This window comes from Aotus nancymaae, unplaced genomic scaffold (assembly GCF_030222135.1).
Source record: "Aotus nancymaae isolate 86718 unplaced genomic scaffold, 86718_ANA_hifiasm-v0.15.2.pri h1tg000020l, whole genome shotgun sequence".
Taxonomy (NCBI): domain Eukaryota; kingdom Metazoa; phylum Chordata; class Mammalia; order Primates; family Aotidae; genus Aotus; species Aotus nancymaae.
The window spans coordinates 55812557-55830834 of NW_026988432.1; the positions used below are offsets into that span (position 1 = coordinate 55812557).

Here is an 18278-nt window from a genome sequence, read left to right on the forward strand (position 1 = left end):
TATTTGGGATAGCTTTTACTTGGTTGGATATTTGCTTGTTTGCTATAAATCTAAATTTTCCAGAACTTCTACAGACTTGGTTCAGATAGCTTGTTATTTTTGATGTTTCTGTGGTTGAAGGAGAGCTTGGAGCTTCCTAGTCTACCAATTTGGTGACATCTGATAGTGACTTAAAAAAAATTATGGCTGTGTGTGTGTGTGTACCAAGAGGGGAGGAGAGGATCACTTGAGGTCAGAAGTTTTAGTCCAGTCTGGCCAACATGGTGAAACCCCATCTCTACTAAAAATACAAAAATTATATATGTACATACACACACACACACACACACACACACACACACACACTCTAATTAACTGTTCCTTTCTTTCTTTTTTTTTTTTTTTAGACAGTCTCCTTCTGTCACCCAGGCTGGAGTGCAGTGACGTGATCTCAGCTCACTGCAACCTTCCCCTCCCAGGTTCAAGGAATTATCCTTCCTCAGCCTCCTGAGTAGCTGGGTTTACAGGCACCTGCCACCATGCCCAGTTAATTTTTTGTATTTTTAGTAGAGACGGAGTTTCACCATGTTAGCCAGGCTGGTCTTGAACTCCTGACCTCAAGTGATCCTCCAGCCTTGGCCTCTCAAAGTGCTGGGATTATAGACATGAGCCACCTCGCTCATTTAACTGTTTCTAAATTTATAGTTCTATGGCATTAAGTCATTCACATTGTTGTGCAACCATCAGTAATGTCTCAATTGCAAATGATTTGGCTTCTTTTGCATTCTTTATTCTGTTTGACCTCCTGAGAGGTTTTAAATTCATTCTTGAGGCATTTCTGCTTTTTAAGTTCCTTCTCAGCTTTCTTGGGTACTATTCTTTCTGTCTTCTTTCTCTTCTCTGTGTCCTCCTCCACCATTTTTGCTCTGTGTACCTCTTAAATGTCAGTATTTCTCAGGGTTCTATTCTTGAGTCTTTCTCCACTCTCCCTGTTTATGCTTATTGGGTAATAGCACATGTTCTCATGGATTTAAGTATGCTCTAATGACTCCCAAATCTATATTATAGTCCCAATATCTCTGTTAAACCCAAACTTATATTCAGCTGCCATCTAGTTATCCATGAAATGATATCCCAAAGGACCTCAGATTTAGTGTGTATAAAAAATGTATCCTCTCTCCAACTTATATTCTCTGCCTTGTTTAATGAAGTCACTATGTACTCACATCAGTTGAAGATCATACAATCATTTTCAACCCTTCCTGTTCCTCTTTCAGTTATTAATCAAATTCTTTTGCTTCTAATGCTCCATTCCTGTTTCCCCAGTTAGTTCAGTCTTTAGTCTTTTATTCTTTTATGCTTGTATTACCACAGTTTCTTCCTAATTGCTTTCGTCTCCACCTGTCTCTTCTGCTTTTAATTCATTATCTTTATCATTGTCAGACTACTAAAATAAAAACCAGTCATGCCACTCTCCCCTGCAGAAATTTCTATGGTTCCAAATGGATATCTGAAAATAAATTATTCTTCTCGTATGTTATACCTTTAACATTCTCTACCTCATCGTCACGGCTTTGACTCCTTCTTCATCTCCTTCTCACCTTTCCCAGTCCAGAACATTCTACTCTCATTCTCTGAATTATCCTTGCTTTTTATCTCTAGATTGCCTTGTCCCACTTCTGTCTTATTCCTTCAGAATTCTGTTCTTCAAGGTTCAGCTCAAATTTCATCTTCTCTGTGAAGCCCCAAACAGTCCTTTCTCTATCTATGTAGTACCTATTTATAACACTTGATATCCTATATTTACTTTTTCTATCTACTAACCTCTGAGCTTTCAGAGACAGGAAGTATTTATTTTTTTCTGCTTTCTTGCAGAAGAGACAGATTTATAAATAAAAAATTACAGGCTGGGCGTGGGGGTGCATGTCTGTAATCCCAGCACTTTGGGAGGCCGAGACAGGTGGATCACCTGAGGTCAGCAGTTTGAGACCAGCCTGGCCCACATGGCGAAACCCTGTCTCTATTTAAAAAAAAAAAAAATAACAGTATAACAGCTAAATACATAATTTCTATAATAGCACAAAGGAGGTCACTTAACATTGCCTCAGAGCATTGGGAAGGCAGCACAAAGCAAGGGACATTTGAGGCAGTCTTTTTTTAAAATTTATTTTACTTTAAGTTCTGGGGTACATGTACAGATCTTGCAGGATTGTTGCATAGGTATACACATGCCGTGGTGGTTTGCTGTTGAGGCAGTCTTAATGTAAGAATGGTCACATTCCAGCTGGAGAATAGAGCAGGTACAAAGGCACAGTAGAGTAGATTTGGGTAATGGCTGGTAGCACACTGTGGTGTAAGCCCAGCTATGTACATGTAGAGAAACAGGCTGGAAAGGTATGATTGGAGACTGATTGGGAAGAGCCATTGTTTGTTGTACTAGATAATTCGGAACATTATTTACTTATTTATTGACTACAAATGTCCTGGTCAGCATTGACATGGATATAGTAATGTCACACCAGTTAAACAGATTTTAATTGTATTTAGTATCAGGTTGTTAAAGTGGAAATTCTGTTTTCATTTTCATATCTGTGTTTAATTTCGTTGAATTATTTCTTTATCAAGTGAAGAGAGATTGATTGATAGACTGATTGATTTTTAGAGATGGGGTCCCACTCTGTCCACCCGGGTTGGAGTGCAGTGGCGTAATCATAGATTACTGTAGCCTGGAGCTCCTGGGCTCAAGCAATCTTCCTGCTTCAGCCTCTTAAGTAGCTGGGACTGCTATCATGCAGCACACGCCCAGCTATTTTTTTACTTGTATTTTTGTGGAGATAGGGTCTTGCTGTGTTGTCTAGGCTGGTCTTGAACTCCTGGCTTTAAGCAATCCTCCTGTTTTGATCTTCCAAAGTGATAGTATTACAGTTATGAGCTACTACATCTGGCCCAAGGGACTTAGTTAAAACAACATTCTACTACATATACCAAAAACATTTTCTTTAAATGGTATATCCTCTGTTACCAAAGTTTGGCAGCACTCTTTAGTACCAGTGGTCAGCCCATTTTAGAAATAGTTTGGTTTTCAGAAGCCCCAGTTTTGCTGCCATAGTTTCAGTGGATTTTGAGGGTGGGGGTGGTGTTTTCTCCAAAAATATGTCTATTAGATTTAGAATAATAACCATTTAGATTTTGAAAATTTACCTAAAAATGAATGTTTCTTATAATAGCATAATTGTCCTTTCTTAGTGCCATTACATTCTCATACCTTATAATGTGTTATTTTTAATGGATTTAATCCTGAATCATGTTTTACACCTGCCTCATTTTTGTTAATTGAGAACTAACCAGAAAACTAAAGTTTGCAGTAGTGTTGAATAATTTTCTTTTGCTTCTGCTTTTTCTTGAACTCTGTCGTGGGATAACACAACTGGGCCTCTACCTCCTATACCCCCACTTCCCCCTGACCGCCGCCTGCTATATCAGTGCTTCTCAGGAAATGTGAAGTGTTTTTACTTTAGAGATAATTGTAAAATGTTATACTTTTAATTGATTTTGCCTGCCTTTGTGCATATATGTGAAAATACTTCTCTTATGTAACTAGCTTCTTTTAAAATATAACTGCTACAAATGGTCTACTACCCTTGTTCAATAATTAGTAGCAAATAATTTAATTATTGTAATTTTTTTGACATTGATTGACCCCTCTGTTATATATTCTTCCCTCCACATTCTTTTATTTATTTTTTATTGAGATGGAGTCTTGCTCTTTCACCCAGGCTGGAGGCATGATTTTGGCTCCCTGCAACCTCCGCCTCCAGGGTTCAAGCAATTGTCCTGTCTCAGCCTCCCAAGTAGTTGGAATTACAGGTGCCCACCACCACGCCCCACCGATTTTTGTATTTTTAGTAGAAATGGGGTTTCACCATTTTGGCCTGACTGATCTCTAACTCCTAGCCTCAAGCAATCAGCCGGCCTCAGCCTCCCAAGTGCTGAGATTACAGGAGTGAGCCACTGCTCCTGGCCTCCTCTACATTTTTTAATTGATGATTAAGCTATATGATAGACATGTTGTGAAAGTAGAAAGTAGTTTTGCTCATGCCTAAATCATAAAATTAAGTAAAGGACCAGTGGAAAAATATCCTTTGATTATCATTCCTCGTGAATTGTTTTTGCGCTTGAATGAATGTTATGTTAGAATTCCAAGTCCTGGTACTAGAATTTGGACTTTTAGGAAGTGTGGAAGTCTTATGCTTCATTATTTTATGGAACTTCAGAGTGTTGAATAAAAGCTAAGATTCCTGCCCCATTTATAGTTGGACATACACATTCCTTGCATTGTGCAGCTTTTCCACCGCATTAAAGTGGAAGCCTGCATCCCTCTCTCCCACCCCAGTGTCTTAACTCCCCTTAGAAGCCTCTGTTGGTATGTGCTTTAAATTATGGTAGAAGAATACCTTCTTGCCAACTTCATTTCCCTGGTAAAGGCACACAGGTTTTGCTTATGGATGATGCTGAAAAGTAATAGACTATCCCGTGGTATTGTAGAATTAAAGTGTATGGTACCAGGTCCAAACACTTAGTGACCATATGTAATTAGTGGAGGCAGTTCATTTTTTGTTAACAAACACGTGATCAAATACTTGGTCACGCAAAACTCAGATGCCCATGTGTAATGGCAACAACAAAAATACTTTGGATTACTGCATTGGGGAAGGGTTTAACATCGTGACCTAAGATAAGGTTTTATGACCACATGACTAAAATGTGTATTTTCTGTTTAGGTCATTCCTGTCAATAGTGAGACTAACATGTAGAGCTTTCAAATGTCAGTAAGAGAAATAAAAGAGAAAGAAGTGAGACTATTAAGGTCCAGACAATTCACATATTAACTCATTTAATTCTCACAAATCTGCTATTTGTTGTAATCATCCTCATTTTATAAAAAAGAAAACTGAGGCACAGAAAGTTATATGACTTGTCCTCCCAACAGTTTACTATTATTTTCTGAATGTTTTGACCCATCTGGAACTGATTACATTATTAAGCATCACGAAAAAAAAAAAAAAAAACATTCTTTTCCATAGTGTTATTCAGTTATACAAACATTTACCAAAGAATGACACTTTGTAATGAAGATTGCTTAGGATAATCTGAATGTTCCCCCTGTTCCTACCAGATGGCAGGATATAGTCTGAATAGATGCATTCCCACTTCAACACTGCTTGGTATACCTTCACACTGCTATGCACTTGCTTAGATAATATTTAAATATCCACTTAAAAGCAAAAGCTTGGCCAGACGTGGTGGCTCACACCTATAATCCCAGCACTTTGGGTCTCTAAGGCAGGAACAGTTGCCTGAGGTCTGGAGTTCAAGACCAACCTGGGCAATATAGTGAAATCCTGTCTCTACATAAAATACTAAAATTAGCCAGGCGTGGTAGTGTGTGCCTGTAGTCCTAACTACTGAGGAGGCTGAGGCAGGAGGATGGCTTGAGCCCAGGAGGTGGAGGTTGCATTGAGCCAACATTGAGCCACTGCACTCCAGCCTGGCCAACAGAGCAAGACCCTGTCTTTTAAAAAAAAAAACAGAAAAAATTCAAAAGCTCATATGTGTCCTTTACTACTAGGTTGCCTTAGAAAGTGCCTCAAAGAAAGAAGACCCATGAAAACCCAATACATTTTTATAATTAAAAATGTATATAGCTAGCCGGGTGTGGCAGCTCATGCCTGTAATCCCAGCACTTTGGAAGGCTGAGGCAGGTGGATCAAGAGGTCATGAGTTCAAGACCAGTCTGGCCAACATAGTGAAACCCCATCTCTACTAAAAATACAAAAAAATTAGCTGGGTATGGTGATGTGCGCCTGTAATCCTAGATACTCAGGAGGCTGAGGCAGGAGAATCGTGTGAACACAGGAGGTGGAGGTTGTAGTGAGCTGAGATCCTGCCATTGCACTCCAGTCCTGGCAACAGTGTGAAACTCTATCTCAAAAAAAAAAAAAAATGTATATAGCTTGTATTTGTGATTATGCAGTATTTATTTTATATTAGATCTCACATTTTATTATTATTTAGCTGTTACCTTGTAAAATATTTGTAATAACAAATGTAGGATTTTGATGTCTGTGAAATAAAGATAAATGCCGTAGTAAGGAGAAGTAATGCAAAATAAAATTTCATTTCCTTATGAGGGGAAGAGTACATGGATTGAAATCACTTGCAGCCAATATGGTAATTTTCTTGCCCCTGGGTCTGGCAGACTTAGAAGGTAAAAAGAACTACATATAAAATGAAAACAACTTTTCTCTCACTACTCATATAATCTTGTGAGGAGTGTTAAATGTACACAAGATGTGTAGGGGAAATTAAATATTAAAGCATATATTTTATTCTTTCATAAAAAAGGAAACTGTTCATAATGTGATTCAAAAAACTAACCATAGTTTGTTTGTTTCTTTAGGATGGATTGGATGCTTTGGTATATGATTTGGATTTTCCTGCCTTAAGAAAAAACAAAAATATTGACAACTTTTTAAGCAGATGTAAGTAATTTTTTGTGGAGGTTAATGACAGACTTCATGTAACTACATTTTGACTTAGATCATTCAAGCCCTTATTTTTTCTTCTATTTACTTTTTGGTGATTTCATTAATAATGTCTACATAGAATTTAGTAGGAAGTGTGAAAGAAACAGTTTGGATGTCTGTTAGGAGAACCAAAGTATTTTGAAGAGAAAGGGATCAAAAATAGCTAAGTATCCAAAAAACTGTGCATATACATCCATGCACATTGAGTTTGAATAACTGCTGAGCTATGAGAATTTTTCTCCATGAAAGCTGTTTTATATTTAAATTTTACAGATATTCTTTTCTGAAGGCTTCTTTTTAGATGGGATATTATTTAAAAATTTGATTGGCCAGGTGCAGTGGCTCACGCCTGTAATCCCAGCACTTTGGGAGGCTGAGGTGGGTAGATCACAAGGTCAAGAGATCAAGACCGTGGTGAAACCCCATCTCTACTAAAAAAAATACAAAAATTAGCCAGGCGTGGTGGTGCGTGTCTGTGGTCCCAGCTACTTGGGAGGCTGAGGCAGGAGAATTGCTTGAACCCGGGAGACGGAGGTTGCAGTGAGCTGAGATCGCGCCACTGCACTCCAGCCTGGTGCCTGGTGACAGAGCAAGACTCTGTCTCAAAAAAAAAAAATTTTGATTAAATAAGTTATAGTTTCAAACTTTTACTCTTAAAGAATTGATAAGATTTAGATCATAAAGTCCTCTTTCATTTATTTGTTTCTAAACTATAAATATTGATATATGTAAATTTGATTGGTTTTGGTGTTGTCTTTCAATTTTGGTTATATATGTTTTATTACAAAGGTTTTATTTTTCTAAATAGTCATACCTTTTTAATTTTTTAAATCATTTCTATACTTTGAAATCTTGCCTTAGAATTTTATTTGTTAATTTTATGTTCTTTTAGTTTTTCAATTTTTAAAAATTTATTCAGTTTTATTTTAGTTTTTGAATATGGTGCCAGATTCTGAACTGAGAACTTTTTAAGTATAAAAGTTTTAATGATTTCTCACGTCTTATGGACATAGCAGCAAAATTTTATTAATGTTTACATTTGCTTACCTTCCTACCTGACAGTATAGTGAAAGAACTAAAAAGATGGAGAGGCTTGATTGTTTATCTTGATGATAACTGGCATTTGCAGAGAATGTATAGATAAGGGGTAAATGTTCCTTAGTACAAAGGTAGATGGTGGGGCATGGTTTTTGTAAAGTAATGGCTAGCAAGAATGAAATACATGCTTCCTTAAACTATGTCATTTTGTTGCTTTCATAATATTAAGTATGCTTGTATATTATATTTTATAAATAATGACATTAATGCTTTATAGAAATAAGTAAAATAAAAGTATAAATCTAAAGTAGACTGTTTTAACTGGTGAACCTGTACAATTTATTTTAATTTTTAAACTGGAGAAAAATGCAGAGAATAATATAACAAAATTTTAGGATGTCAAATGTAGCAGTAGGTAAAAATCATGACCAATGATGGTTTATGCCAGGATCACCAAGTTCAGTATAAGGTTCAAAAATCAATTAATTTATCATATTAACATATTTTAAAAAGGAAATTTAGTAGATGCAGAAAAAGCATTTGATAAAATTTAGTATCTGTTCACAATTTAAAAATATCTGTCTGCAAACTAGGAAGTGAAGAAAGCTTCCTTTTCCCAATAAAGGGAATCTACAAAAAACCTACAGTTTAGATTATATCTACTTGTTTAAGACAAATGCTTTTCCCTTAAGATTGGAAAAGGCAAATCTGTCCTCTCTAACCACTTTTATTTAACATTGTGTTAGATGTCCTAGCTAGTGCCATCAGCTAAATGAAGAAGAGCCATACAGATTGAGAAGGAAGAAGTAAAACTTCCTTAATTTAGACAGCACAATTTTCCATATAGAAAATCCTCAAGATTCTGCAAAAAAGCTACATGAACTATTAAGTACATTCAGTAAGGTTGAAAGTTAGAAGATTATCCAAAAAACAATTATGCATATATTTATTAAAAATAAGCAATTAGAATATTATAACATATACAGCACCATTTATAATAGAAGCAGAAACATGAAAAATTTAGGGGTAAATTTGAGAGAATATGTGTAAACCTATATACTGAAAACTGCACAGCATTGCAGACAGATACTAAAGAAGACCTAACAACAAGATATTCAATGTTCATGGATTGGACAATTCAATATTAAAATGTTAACAGTCCCCAAGTTAATCAATCTGTAGAGTTCATATATTCTCAGAACCCTAGCAGACTTTTCTTTTTGGTATGAAGTGACCAGAAATTCTATAATTTATGTGGAAATGTAAAGAGCTTGGAACAGCCAAAACAATTTTGAAAAGTAAGAGCAAGTTGGAGGATTAAGATCAAGATCAAGACAATGTAGTCTTGACGAAAAAGTAAATACATAAATCAGTGGAACAGAAAAGAGCATCTAGAAATAGACCTGTGCATGCAAGTATATGGTTAATTGATTTTCAGCAGAGGTGACAGACTATTTCAATGTTGAAGCCTCAGTTTGCACTGTATACAAAAATTAACTCAAAATGGATTATCGACCTAAATGTAAGAGCTAAAACAATAATAACACTTCTAGAAGAAAACATAGAGAATATTTACAACTTTCCTTAGGCAAGGTTTTCTTAGATAGGACACAAATGATACAAACCATTTTTGAAAAAGGATAAATTAGACTTATCAAATTTAATATTTGTCCTCTTCAGAAGACACTGTTCAGAAAATGAAAAGATAAGCCAAAGGCTGGGAGAAAATAGTTGTAAAGCATGTGAAAGAAGAAAGAAGAGTCCTTTCAACCAGTGGTGCTCAGACAATGGATATCCATATGCAAAGGAATGAATTTGGACTCTACCTCATATCATGTACAAAAATTTACTGAAAATTTAAAAGTTAAACCTATGAAACTCTTAGAAGAAAACATAGGTTGAAATCTTCATGACCTTGGCTTAAGCAGTCATTTCTTAGATGTAATACCAAAAGCACAAGCAGCAAAAGAAAAATAGATAAACTGGACATAATCAAAATGCAAAACTTTTATTGATGCTTCAAAGGATACTATCAAGAGTGAAGGCCAGGTGCGGTGGCTCACACCTATAATCCCAACACTTTGGGAGGCTGAGGCAGGTGGATCAGTTGAGTCCGGGAGTTTGAGACCAGCCTGGCCAACGTGGCTAAACCCCTTTACTAAAAATATAAAAATTAGCTGGGTGTGTTGGCAGGCACCTATAATCCCAGCCACTTGGGAGGCTGAGGCAAGGAGATTTGCTTGAACTCAGGAGGCAGAGGTTACAGTCAGCCAAGATCACACCACTGCTCTCCAGTCTGGGTGACAGAGCAAGACTTCATCTCCAAGAAAAAAAAATATAAGAGTGAAAAGACAACTTACAAAATGGGAAAACATTAGCAAATCATATGTCCAATAAAGGACTGGTGTCTAGAATATATAAACAAGTCTAACAACTTAATAATAACAAGACAAATAATTCAGTTTAAAAATAGGCAAAATATTTGAACAGACATTTCTCCAAAGATGATGTAAAAATGGCCAGTAAGTGCATGCAAAACTGTTCATTGTGGTTAGTCATTAGGAAGTTGCAAATTATGGTCACAATAAGATACTAGTACACCTCTATTAGAATGATTAAAAATTTAAAAACTGACAATATCAAGTATTGATGAAAATGTGTTGCAGCTAGAACCCTGTACGTTGCTCATTGGTTTATAAATGATAAGGCACTTTGGAAAATGGTTTAATGGTTTCTTATAAAGTTATACATGCACTTTACTGTATGACCCACGAATTGCGCTGCTAGGTATTTATTGAAAAGAAATGAAAGCATATGTCAGAACAAAGAGCTATATTAAAATGTTTAAGGCAGCTTTATTTATATTTGTCGAAAACTGGAAGCAGCTCAAGTGCCCATCAACTGATCAATGGATAAATTGTGGTACAACCACGTAATGGGATACTACTCAATAATAAAAAGTAATGAATTACTGATATGTCCATCAATCTCAAAAGCATTCTGTTAAGTGAAAAAAGCCAGACACAAAAAGGCTATATATTACATAATTGCATTTGTAGGGCATGCTGGAAATGCAAAACTTTGAGCTAGAAATCCTATAAGAGGTTGAGGTAAAACTTCAGGGGTTAGAAAAGGGTATGAAGAAACCTTGGAATTCTGTAACTTCCTTGTGGTGATGATTACATGAGTGTATCAATCAAAAATGCATTGAAATCTACAAAAAGCATCCTTTAGTCTCTTTGTTAGTATATAAAAACCTTAAAAAACATGAAGTTTGATGCTCATTTAGTAGTCAGCCTAATTTTAAACCAATATGTTGCTTCAAAAAAAAGAATTACTTCTATGTAAGTGAATTTTTTAAGGAAAACAGTGTATATGGCCACCATGAAATCGTAATAAAATTTAAAGACATGAACAAAAACAAGGTGAATAAACATGTTATAAATGTAAATAAACATATCAAACTTATTTTTTTCAATATAATTGGAACATTCTTCATTTACTGACATTGTGTTTATATGATACACAGAGCAATAGAATTGTATAGGATAGTTTTTTACATACTGCTGAAATTCTTTTTTTTTTTTTTTTTTTGAGACGGAGTCTTGCTCTGTTACCCAGGCTGGAGTGCCGTGTGTGATCTTAGCTCACTGCAACCTCCACCTCCTGGGTTCAAGCAATTCTCCTGCCTCAGCCTCCCAAGTAGCTGGAATTGTAGGCATGTGCCACCATGCCCTACTAATTTTTATAGTTTTAGTAGAGATGGGGTTTCATCATGTTGGCCAGCCTGGTCTTGAGCTCCTGACCATGATCCGCCTGCCCCGGCCTCCCAAAGTGCTGGAATTACAGGCGTGAGCCACCATGCCTAGCCTGAAACTCTTATGTAGATTTAGCTTTCATCAGCAAGCATGCCAAAATTACTTAATTAAAGGTAAATGTTGGCTTTGTTTCTAATTGCTTTTTGCTGGCACATATCAGATGTAGTAATCTAAGAATATACCTGGAATATGGGATAAAATATTTCTCTTTAAAGAATTCAGCTTAAGTCTTATTAAATCTCAAATATCATTTTTAATCATCAGGTTTAATTATATTCCAACCTGTTAATTTTTCTTTTTCTTTTTTTTTTGAGATGGAGTCTTGCTCTTGTTGCCCAGGCTGTAGTGCAGTGGCGCAATCTCAGCTCACTGCAACCTCTGCCTCCCAGATTCCAAGTGATTCTCCTGCCTCAGCCTCCCGAGTAGCTAGGATTACAGGTATCTGCCACCACGCCCAGCTAATTTTTTGTATTTTTAGTAGAGACGGGGTTTCTCTATGTTGGTCAGGCTGGTCTCTAACTCCTGACTTCAGGCGATCACCCGCCTCGGCCTCCCAAAGTACTGAGATTACAGGCGTGAGCCACTGCATCTGGCCTAATTTTTAATCTCTTTGTGTTAAAAAAGTGTGTGGAAACAAAAGGGAAAAGAGAATCTGTGACCATGTGATTGAATAATTAGTTAAATATAAAGATTTGCTTTTCTGGACTCTGGTGTATGATACCTAGATAATGAGGAAGCAAAGAAGATGTTTATCAGCCTCACATACCTGATAAGGAAATATTTCAGGTGAAATTTTAGTAGGGATTAGAGAGATACCAGGATAAAATTAAGCTATTGTGGTGGGAGTGAGTCACAGTTTTGAAGACACATGTTGGGCGTGGGAACATTGGGAGGATGAAGGGAGAGAAAATTTGGGAACAGTGATTGTGATTGTTTATGCTTATAAAGCATTATGGATATCACAGCGACTTTAGGGTACAAGATCCATAATTATATGTTAATAGAAAGACATGCTTATCAAACAAATCTTAACAGTCTAAAAGAGGATAATGGAGAAGGGAAGACTATTGAATGAAGAAAATTCATAAACCTCAGGGTATAAATGCAAGAGAGAGCATTTGTGTGGATTAAAAAAACCCTAATATTTTATGGTCATATACTATATATTTTATAATATAGATTACAAAATGACATAATAGCTATGGTAGTGATAAAAGCATCCAGTACAATTGGTAAAGTTTTGGTTGCTTTGGCAAATAGTACAATTATTGAGAAAGTAATGAGAGTAATCACTATTCAGAGTTAGTGATCAAAAGGGATGAATTGGTTAGCATTTAGGATGTTACAGAGACCTTGACACAAAGCATTCAGTTCACTTTAGACCAGGGTTTCTCAAGTGGCACCAGTGACATTTTGGGTCAGAAAACTCTTTGCTAGGAGGCTATTCTTTGTATTATATGAATCATATGATGTTTAACAGCACCCCTGGCCTTTGCCTTCTTAATGCCAGTAGCATACCCTAACCCCTATCCCCATTTGTGATCACCAGAAATGTCTCTAGACATTGTCAAATATCCCTTGAGAGGAAAAACTGCCTAAGACTTTATATTGATGAAGGAAAGAAATGCTGGGCACAGTTAGACACATGCTCCAAGCTTAGGAAATGTAATCAAATTTATAGGAAAGATAAGTCCTATTAATAATGATTCAAAGTGAAGGATAACGTTTCAAAAAGTAATAAATATTAGAAGGTTGCAGCCATAGAAAGCAAGGTTCTTCTGCAGGGAGTTCTCAGCTGAGATTATAAAGTTTTATGAACCAGATCAGATCAGAAGTATGAATACATATCCAGGGATAAATACAGAAGAGTAGTATAAATCTATTAAAAATGTGTTAGGCCAGAAGACTACAATGAGCCACGTCTTGTGAAAACCTCTTAAGACATTTAAAAGTCATTCTCTCTTCCACTCCCGCCCTTCCCTGTTAGAATTACGTGTTCAAGATGCATGAGCAAAGGATAATTTCACTGCATGAGACCATTCTTGAAATAGTTTTTGAATGTCCAGTCACTAAAGACATGAAGAACAAGACTTTTTCTTAGAAACTGCATCCACAAGGTGGTAGACTCTTACCATCACATGGATGGAAATACACACAGAAGCAAATAGCACCTTTTATATACCTTGTAATGGTAGAAATTTGTAGAGAATGTAGTGATACAGATCTTGAATGGGGTAAAGAAAGGCTTCAAAAAGAAAGTAATACTTGAGCCTTAAAACATGAGCTAGATTTTTCAATTGAAGAAGAACAGTTCTGGCATAGAGGGAAGACCATTTAAATCACAAAGTCTTCCATAAGTATGACATCTTTGAGGAACCAGGAGTTTTGTGTAAATTGAACTTGGTTTGTGATGAGAGAGAAAGGGTTGGGAGGACAGACTGCAGGGGATGAGACTGAAATGGCAGGCTGGGGCCTTTGGGTTAATGAGTTGGATAATAAAAAAAAATTACTAGTTGCTTGTTTTTTCTTTTTATAACTCTCCTGAGTTTTAAAAACTTAGATAAAGAAATTGAAGTTCAAGAAAGAGGAAAAGTTTGAGTGCTTTAAATAAGTTTACACCTCTTAAGTGGAGTCAGTTTACACCTATTGAATTAACATGCTGAGGTGATTGAAGATCTTTAGAGAAACTTTGGAGAATGATGGAATTGCTGGAAAACTAACAATAGGTAAATGGTCTGGTTATAATAAACCAAAGAAAAGACTGTTAAGTGCAGATTTCTGAACAGTGGCAGTCTTCATACAGAGGCTTGACTTTCCCTCTTTTTCCAACACAACTACTCTTGTTTAAGCTTCATTATTTTCACTTAAATGATCATAAAAATCTCCCATTCAGTCTCAATAATACATCTACTTTTGCCCATGTACAGTTACCTACATTGCTGCCAGAGGATTCTTTTTGAATAGTAAATTTAAGTCAAATTCCATTGCCAGGTTTGTGGTGGATTTTCTAAACTTGATACTATCTAAGCTTCTAAGTGACATTCTTAACTGTACACCTCTCCTCCTTGTTTCTTTACACATCAGTTGCACGCTGACATTTATTTCCTGAAAAGTACCATGATACCTTCTCCATAAGACTTTTCAGATGTTGTTTTTCTAGAATTCTTTCCAACTCCACCCAACTTAATGCAGTAATCCTTTAAATTTCAAATAAGCCCTCATTTTTGTTCCCTAACCTCTTAGTTATCTAGGCTTCATAGATCTGATACTCTGAGCATGTACTTTTATGTCGTCTTGTACTTGATGCTCTGAGCATGTACTTTTATGGCATCTTGTACACTTATCACAGGTTATATTTATTTTTATGATTATGTGATTGGTACCTGCTGTGGTTTGAATGTCCTCACCAAAACTTATTAAAGTTTAATTGCCAGTACTAGGAGTTGGGGACGTTAAGAAGTGATTAGTTCATGGGAGTTCCACCCTCATTAATGATTAATGCTGTTATTGTGGAAGGGGTTAGTTACAAAAGTGGGTTCTTGTGCATGTATTGCTTTTACTCTTCCACTTGTCTACTATTGAATGACCCTTGCCAGATGCCCTTTTTTTCTTTTATAAATTACCCATTCTGTGGTATTCTGTATAGCAGCAAAAACAGACTAAGACTGTGTATTCTCCTTTTTCTCCTTCTCCTATCACTAGATCTTAAGTGCCATGAGAGCAGGGACATTTATATTCTTACTGCCAAACTGACAGTATAGTAAATACTTGTTATGTATTTGTTCAGCGTATTGGATGCTGGATGCTGACTTGTTAGAGATGATCTAGAAAGTCCAAATGGTCTCTGACTTTAAAATTTCCAACTTTATGATGGTTTTATTGGAACATAATTCCATCATAAATCAAGACACATCACTGGTGATGTTACGTTTTATCATTTGGTTTAAGGTAGTGTCTGGCAAGCTTCTCCACTAGAAAGTTACCATTTTCTTTTTCCAAACACTGGAGGGGAGAATATTCCCTTTCCATACTCTCCTAGAGGGGAGAGTATTTACATGTGTTATTTGAAATTCTGCATGGAAGATTTGCCCTTTCTCCCCCATTTATTAATTCAGTCATTTATTTATATCATATAAACTGCATATATTTATTTTATACTTTGGGATATAATTCAGTAATTTATTTATTAGGTTGGTGCAAAAGTAATTGCAGTTTTTGCCATCCCTTTTGGCAAAAATCGCAATTGCTTTTGCACCAACCTAATATTTTGTTGCTTAAATTGCTCTCATTTTCACCTTTTGGAAGCTCTTTCAGGTTGGACCCAGCTCCTATTCCTATGTTCTTTGACATGTTACTGTTGTTCTTTTTTTTTTTTTTTTTAAAGGAACACTTCTTCACTTTCTGGCATTACACGATGCTCCAGGTTCATCTTATATTTTCCCTCTAGCCCTAACATCAGCCATTTTTTCCAAAGAGCTCTGGTTTTTTTTTTTTTAACTGGAGAATGATACTTAGAAATCAAGATTTGGGTGCTAGGTGTGCTCATTGCTCCTAAGAATCATTGTTCAAGGCCCTCTCAGCTGACATAGCTAGGAAATATATGTATGCATGTATAACAGCCTGTGAATATACATATATGTATAATTATTTCTATACCTGTACACATGTTAAACGTGTTTTGACTGATATTACCAGTTCTAATCTAGTACTACAAGATTCATTCTAGCTTTCTCTTTTGCTTATTTGTAACTTTTTTTCTCTGATGATGAGAAACCTGGTTCCCACTATTTATATTTACTTAGTCACCCCTAATACTCATGTAAAGTAAACCATATATCCTGTGAGACATGGTTTTACCAACTGGAGTACAGTGTCTTTGTACAGTTCCTTTTTTGTCTTTAGCCTTACAGTTTCCACCTAAAACACTTTTCCAGCATTACTTAGTTCAGCTTCTTTTCTCTCACCAACTTCAGTCAGGGTATATCATATGTTTGTCATACATTTAGATTCATTTGTTAGAGTCTGAATTTCATCCTGAGATCCCCCAGCATCCCAACTGATTTTTTCTAGTTGCATAAAGTATATATCGTTCTGTGGGTCTTAACAAATACATAGTCTTTTATGTAATACCCCAATACCATGCAGAACAGTTCCATCACCCCAACTCCTGGGAAACACTGATCGGTTTTTCTGTTCCTATAGTTTTTCCTTTTCCAGAATGTCATTAAATGGAATCATACAACGTATAGCTTTTTGAGTCTGTCTTTTTGTCACATGGCAAAAATACATTTAAGGCCGGGCACGGTGGCTCATGCCTATAATCTCAGCATTTTGGCAGGCCAAGGCAGGCGGATCACCCCAGATCAGGAGTTCGAGACCAGCCTGGCCAACATGGCGAAAACCCGTCTCTACTAAAAATACAAAAATTAGCCGGGTATGATGGTGGGCGCCTATAATCCTGCTAGTTGGGAGGCTGAGGCAGGAGAATCACTTGAACCTGGGAAGTGGAGGTTGCAGTGAGCCAAGATTGCGCTACTGCACTCCAGCCTGGGTGACAGAGCAAGACTCTGGCTCAAAAAAATAAAAAATGCATTTAAGATTACTCCATGTTGTCCATGCTGTGTGAAGTAGTAGCTTGTTCCTTTTTTTCCCTAAATTGCAGAGCAACTTTCTATTGAATGGATATACCTTGGTTTGTTTGTTCATTCCTTTGTTGAAGAACTTTTGTTATTTTCTGTTTGGGGCAATTACGAATAATGCTGCCATAAATATTTGTGTTTTTTCAAGTTTTTGCATGAATTGATTAATTGATTGATTGATTAAGATGGAGTTTCGCTCTTATTGCCTAGGCTGGAGTGCAATGGTGTGATCTCAGCTCACTGCAACTTCCACCTCTTTTGTTCAAGCGATTCTCCTGCCTTAGCCTCCTGAATAGCTGGGATTACAGGCATGTGCCACCACGCCCAGCTAATTTTGTATTTTTAGTAGAGACAGCATTTCTCCATGTTGGTCAGGCTGGTCTCAAGCTCCCAATCTCAGGTGATCCGCCTGCCTTGGCCTCCTAACGTGCTGGGATCATAGGTGTGAGCCACCGTGCCCTGCCGTGAAGTTAGTTTTAAATTCACTTGTGCAAATACCTAAATACCCAGAAGTGGAATTGCTAGGCTGTTTGCTAAGAATAGGTTAACTTCTTAAGAAACTGCCAAACTGTCTTCTGAAGTGGCTATACCATTTTATTATACATTCCCACCAACAATGAATGAGAGTTTCTGTTGTTCTGCATCCCTGCCACATTTGCTAGTATCAGTTTTCATTTGCATAGTGTCTTTCTTGAGCAAAAATTTTAATTTTGATGAAATCGAACTTATGAACTATTTCCGCATTGATTGTGTTTTTGGTGTCATATGTAAAAATCATTGCCAAACTCAAGATTGATTTTTTTTAAAGCAACTTAAGTTATCATTTACATACTATAAAATTCACCATTTAAAGTGTACAGTTCAGTGAGCTTTTTTGGTGTATGTATATTTACAGAGTTGTGCAACCATTACCACAGTTACTTTTACAACATTTTTATTACTTCATAAAGTAACCTCATACCCATTGACAGTCACTCTCCATTTCTCTCCAGGCTTCCAGCCCTAGGCAACCACTAATCTATTTTCTGTTTCTAGAGATCTGCCAACACCCATTAACAGTCACTCTTCATTTCTCCCCAGGCTTCCAGCCTTAGGCAACTACTAATCTATTTTCGGTCTCTATAGATTTGCCAACACTTGACCTTTCCTTTAGAAGGAAATCATTGATAAAATGGTCTTTTGTGACTGGCTTCTTTGGCTTAGCATGTTTTTATTGT

The 18278-nt window shown here is 36.4% G+C and overlaps 1 protein-coding gene across 3 annotated transcripts in view; it reads left to right on the top strand.

The window, feature by feature from the left end:
• Positions 1 to 18278, top strand: part of ROCK1 (Rho associated coiled-coil containing protein kinase 1) — a 163433-nt gene that overhangs the window by 35458 nt on the left and 109697 nt on the right. For all 3 annotated transcript variants that reach the window (XR_010343642.1, XM_012445002.2, XM_012445003.3), the window contains exon 2: positions 6440 to 6521. Coding sequence is in view for 2 of the 3 variants with exons in the window: in XM_012445002.2 (XP_012300425.2) it covers positions 6440 to 6521 (82 nt within the window). In the remaining variant the exon portion in view is untranslated. The remainder of the gene's footprint in view (positions 1 to 6439; positions 6522 to 18278) is intronic.